Source organism: Brassica oleracea, chromosome C6, assembly GCF_000695525.1.
Source record: "Brassica oleracea var. oleracea cultivar TO1000 chromosome C6, BOL, whole genome shotgun sequence".
NCBI lineage: Eukaryota > Viridiplantae > Streptophyta > Magnoliopsida > Brassicales > Brassicaceae > Brassica > Brassica oleracea.
In genome coordinates, this window is record NC_027753.1 from 34253166 (window position 1) to 34258036 (window position 4871).

At 32.7% G+C, this 4871-nt stretch overlaps 1 protein-coding gene across 2 annotated transcripts; it reads left to right on the forward strand.

Annotated features, from left to right (window-relative positions):
- The first annotated feature begins 847 nt into the window (after positions 1-847).
- Positions 848-2795, forward strand: LOC106298345 (protein PHR1-LIKE 1-like). Of its 2 annotated transcripts, none has more exons than XM_013734450.1 (6): positions 848-1198; positions 1302-1378; positions 1490-1538; positions 1647-1746; positions 1843-1912; positions 1997-2795. In XM_013734450.1, exons 1-6 carry the CDS (start codon positions 1042-1044, stop codon positions 2543-2545), a joined length of 1002 nt encoding a protein of 333 aa, XP_013589904.1. In that variant the 5' UTR covers positions 848-1041; the 3' UTR covers positions 2546-2795. The 2 variants fall into 2 exon arrangements, with proteins under 2 accessions (XP_013589904.1, XP_013589905.1); XM_013734451.1 differs by having other exon boundaries at positions 1650-1746; positions 1997-2545.
- Positions 2796-4871: the final 2076 nt, after the last annotated feature.

Consider the following 4871-nt stretch of genomic DNA (forward strand, 5'->3'; position numbering starts at 1 on the left):
GCTCCAAAGCCAATGCTTGATTTGCTTGGTATCAGGCACGCCCTGATTGTATAGATGATTGTATAGATACAAGTATGGTGGGGGCAACACTACCGAAGAGCAAGTCAAGATACATATGAGACACACCCTTCTTTTTAGGAGCGATTCTTGTATTTATACACCCTTATTAATTATACAATCTGTGTGGTAGATATAGCTCATTATTCAAAAAAAAACATAGGTACAAGAAAACCTGTAAGATATTAATTACACAATAATACTCAAATCATCAAGATACAATACATAAACACTGTTATAGTTGATCCATTCCTAGACTGTTCAGCTATCAAATGTATAAAAAATGTTATATATTATAAGGCTACGACTATTACGATACGAATCGAGCAAATCCTAAAGGCCATGTCGACACCAATAGAGCCTCACCTAATCATATATAACAAACACACACAAAAGACCATTTCTTCATAAGAAGAATAAACAAAAGAGGAAAGTAACATTAGGACAATGTTGAAAATAGAAAAGAAAACGGTAAGAACAATTGCAAACAAAGAAAAGAATAGGTATGCAAAATGAAATGTGTCCATTTAGATAGATCGATGTACATACGACCAAAAACGAAGAAGAACTCTTTTTATATGATCTAATTGCATCATATATCTAAGAAAAAGTAACACGAAATTACAAAAGGCTGTTAGCACACAAAAAAAAAAGAACAAAGCGGTGTGAAATCGGGGAAATGATCGAAAAAGAGGAGAAAAAACATTAATTAATCATAAAAATCTAAAGAAAGAAAGAGGAAAGGGTCAAGAGAGCATATATTCCCTTCTCCAACAGAACCCCACTCATGTTTCCTGATATGGAGTGAGAGAAGAAAGATAGAGGACAACATCAACCACTCCAAAGATTTATATATACATATAAATCTCCATATCTTTGCAACCAAACCCAACAATCTTTGAAAACAAATAAGTGAACAAACCTTTCGTTTTATTTATATTTATTGGGGTCGTTCTTGATTGTATACTAGAAGGAGAGATTTGTATGTGTTTATTAATGGAGAGCAACACTACTAATGGTAATAATCAGAAGACAAAGATGAGTCTTGTGTTGTCAACAGATGCTAAGCCCAGATTGAAATGGACATGTGAGCTTCATCACAGATTCATTGAAGCCGTTAATCAACTCGGTGGACCAAACAGTATATACTTAGTGTTTTCATCTTCTATTAACCTTAGTTTTTTTTTTGTTCATTATCCATTTCTTGATTGGCTTTTTGGTTTGCTTTGTTGTGTGAATTGCAGAGGCAACACCTAAGGGTTTGATGAAGGCTATGGAGATTCCTGGGCTTACTTTGTATCATCTAAAGAGCCATTTACAAGTAATTAATGTTCAGAAGAATCTCTGGTTGGATCAATGGTTTTAGGTTTTACATTTTTTGTGTTTCTGGAAGATCAAGTTTGGATGCTTTTATTTTGTATTTTCTCTGCAGAAATATCGACTAGGAAAGAGCCTGAAGTTTGATGATAACAATCTTGAAGGTTTAAGATTCCTCCTTTCCTTTATTATAATATTGATCATGTTTTTAGAAAATTTATGGATCTTTAAATTTGATTTTTTTCTTATGTATGATTTGTTACTTGGTCTAGCAGATTCCTCTGCTTCAGAAACCCAAGAAGCTGAGAGTAAAAACGTCTCTGCAGATTTCAGAGGCAGTGTCAACGTAGAAAACAACAATCCAGCTAACGAGTAATTAATGATCAGATAATCAAAACAATAATATCTTCCATAGATAGATTATTTCAAAATATTTAATATTACTTGTTTGGGTTTGTTTTGAAGCAGAGGCGTGCAGATCACGGAAGCTTTACAGCTGCAGATGGAAGTTCAAAAGAAACTTCATGAACAAATCGAAGTAATAGCTTCAACTAAAGATCCTAATAACTCTAATTAATCCCAGTAGTTTCTGTTTAGGGTCTTGAAAATGTTATGGTTTTAGGTTCAGAGGCATTTACAAGTGAAGATTGAGGCACAAGGCAAGTATTTACAGTCAGTTTTACTGAAAGCTCAACACACTCTCGCTGGCTACACATCTTCCACTCTTGGCATGGACTTTGCGAGAACCGAACTCTCTAGATTAGCTGCAATGGTGAATCAGAGTTCTTCGTTCTCGGAGCTAACACAAGTGGAAGAATACAAAGAAGAAGGATTCTTGTGGTGCAAGAAACCAGAAAACAGAGGAATTACACATCCAAGACGTTCAGTTGAGAGCTCGTTGACATCTTCAGAGAGCTCAGATACAAATCTGAATAAAAACAACGACGAGAGAATGTCAGTGGAGCTTCCGTTGATGGAGATCAAATCAGAAAAGCAGACGGAGAAGAAGAAGAGGAGCCTAAACGATGTCGTTTGCATGGAACGCCAGCCTCCAAAGAAGAGGAATCTTGGAGCTTATGATGATGATGATGATGAACACCTGAGGTTGAGTTTGAATAGTTACAAGAAAGACATGGGGACGTGTCCGAACATAGGACTAGGGTTTAATTGAAAAAAGTAATCACTTTAATATTATAAATATTTTTAAAAAGTCCTATGTATCTGCGTAGATTTCCATATATATAACATAAAGTGGAGATTTTGTGAGAAAGTCGGGGCGAAGAACGCATGGGAATATTCTATGAGTCAACATGATTAATATAACTATATAGAAAATGCGTGATTGTGTGTGTAGATTAGGTGGGGAGGCTTGTGGATGTGGTAAAGGCGGATTTGGGGGGGACTTTTTATGATCAATGAAAGAAGCAAAATGATTAAATTACAGTGAGCTTTTATCATTATGTTCCGACCATGATAAGCATGTTAGCTTCTCAGTGGTTGTTTTATGACAAGACAAACCATATATGTAGAGGAATATATCTTAGGAACCACATGAGAAGGTGCGTTGTACGTGTTAGTATGCATACCATAGAGGAAAGAGTAAGTCACGTGTTCATGAAAACGAGGCTTAGGCTAATTAAGCAAGTTTATTTTGTTTCGCGAATGAATATGGTGTTATCTATAACCCACAAGTGTTTCGGATTTCTGTAATTTTTCACAAGTTTCTTAAAATTTTTACCAGTTTACAAAATGTTGACAATGTTTTTATAACCTTTTACGTTTTAACCATTTAGAAAACTGTCAATTTCTTGTCATGGCTACCTTTTGGTTATATGAATATCTTTTATTCATATGGGCATATATATAAGAATAATGCAACACGGTCATCGAATATTTTGAGAGACTGAGATAGATATAAGTTGAAGTTATGGACATTTTCTCATTGTCTCATCCAAGCACATGTATTTGAGAAACCCCGTGATATCTATATAGCCAAAATCTTATTTTGTCTGAATGCAATTATTTTTCCTTCCAATTGTTCCAAGTATAATGTGAAAACGTTCTTGGTATCTTTAAATTATAGCTCTGATGTATGCGGTGTGACGGTCAGTTTGGTTGAAACCTTCTAATAAAATTTGTGAATAAATATGGTAAAATTGGTTAGCTAGTTTCAGTTAATGTTTGAGTAATGGAAAAATTCTTTAAAAGTACACAAACTAATTTTTATTTGCTAATAAAATACTCAAACTATTTTGGATCCTCTTTTAAAACACGAACTAATTTTCGTTGTCTATTAAATACACAAACTTTTGAAAATTTGTAGATTTTACACATCGTTTTAGACGGCGTTAACTATATTTAACGGAAGTGATGACGACGTTAGTGTTTAATTAAACACATGTTTAAATTGTGAAAATAAAATTACTTAAAAATACACGAACTAATTTTCATTTGCTAATAAAATAAACGAACTATTTTGGATACCCGTTTAACACACGAACTAATTTTTGTTTTCCATTGAATACACAAACTTTTGAAATTTTCAGATTTTACACATTGATTTAGACGACATCAACTATGTTTAACATGATTTATACGATGTCAATTATGTTTAACATAAATGAATGTTAGTGTTTAATTAAACATGTGGTTAACTGTGAAGGGAAGATTTCTTAAAAATCCTCCTGATAGATTATATTGTTAGTTTTCTTTTCATTACGCTTCCAAAGTGTAAATTTTTTTTGATGAAATTTCAAATATATTGATCATAGTAGAAAGAATATATATACAACCTAATTCATAACACTAAACTTATTTATCATAGTGTAAATTATCCTTGATTGAATCATTATCACTACAATCAAAGCGAATAATAAGAATTAGAAATGCATAACACTAAACTAATTCTAAAAGCAAAAACTCGTTTAAAATTACCTAGTTTTCTTCGTCTTTTCACGACATGAAAATCGACTCCACTTCGAAGAGATATAAAAAAAATCAAAGCGAATAAGAAGAAAAGGAACATAGTTTGGAGAATCAAAGAGGTTGGAACAGATTAGAGTGTCAAACTCGAATTGAAACTAACTTAAATTAGGGCTCAATCGATTTGAGAGGTTTTCACTGAGGGTGAGCAAGATTTTCGCAGTTTAACCACGTGTTTAATTAAAACTAACGTCATCTTCTGTTAAACATAGTCAACGTCATCTAAATCGATGTGTAAAATATGCAAATTCCAAAAGTTTGTATATTTAATGGAAAACAAAAATTAGTTCGTGTATTAAACGGGGATCCAAAATAGTTCGTGTATTTTATTAGCAAATGAAAATTAGTTCGTGTATTTTTTGAGGAATTTTATTTTCACAATTTAAACACGTGTTTAATTAAACACTAACGTCGTCAATATTTTCGTTAAATATAGTTAACACCGTATAAAACGATGTGTAAAATCTACGAATTTCAAAAGTTTGTGTATTTAGTAGACAATGAAAATTAGTTCG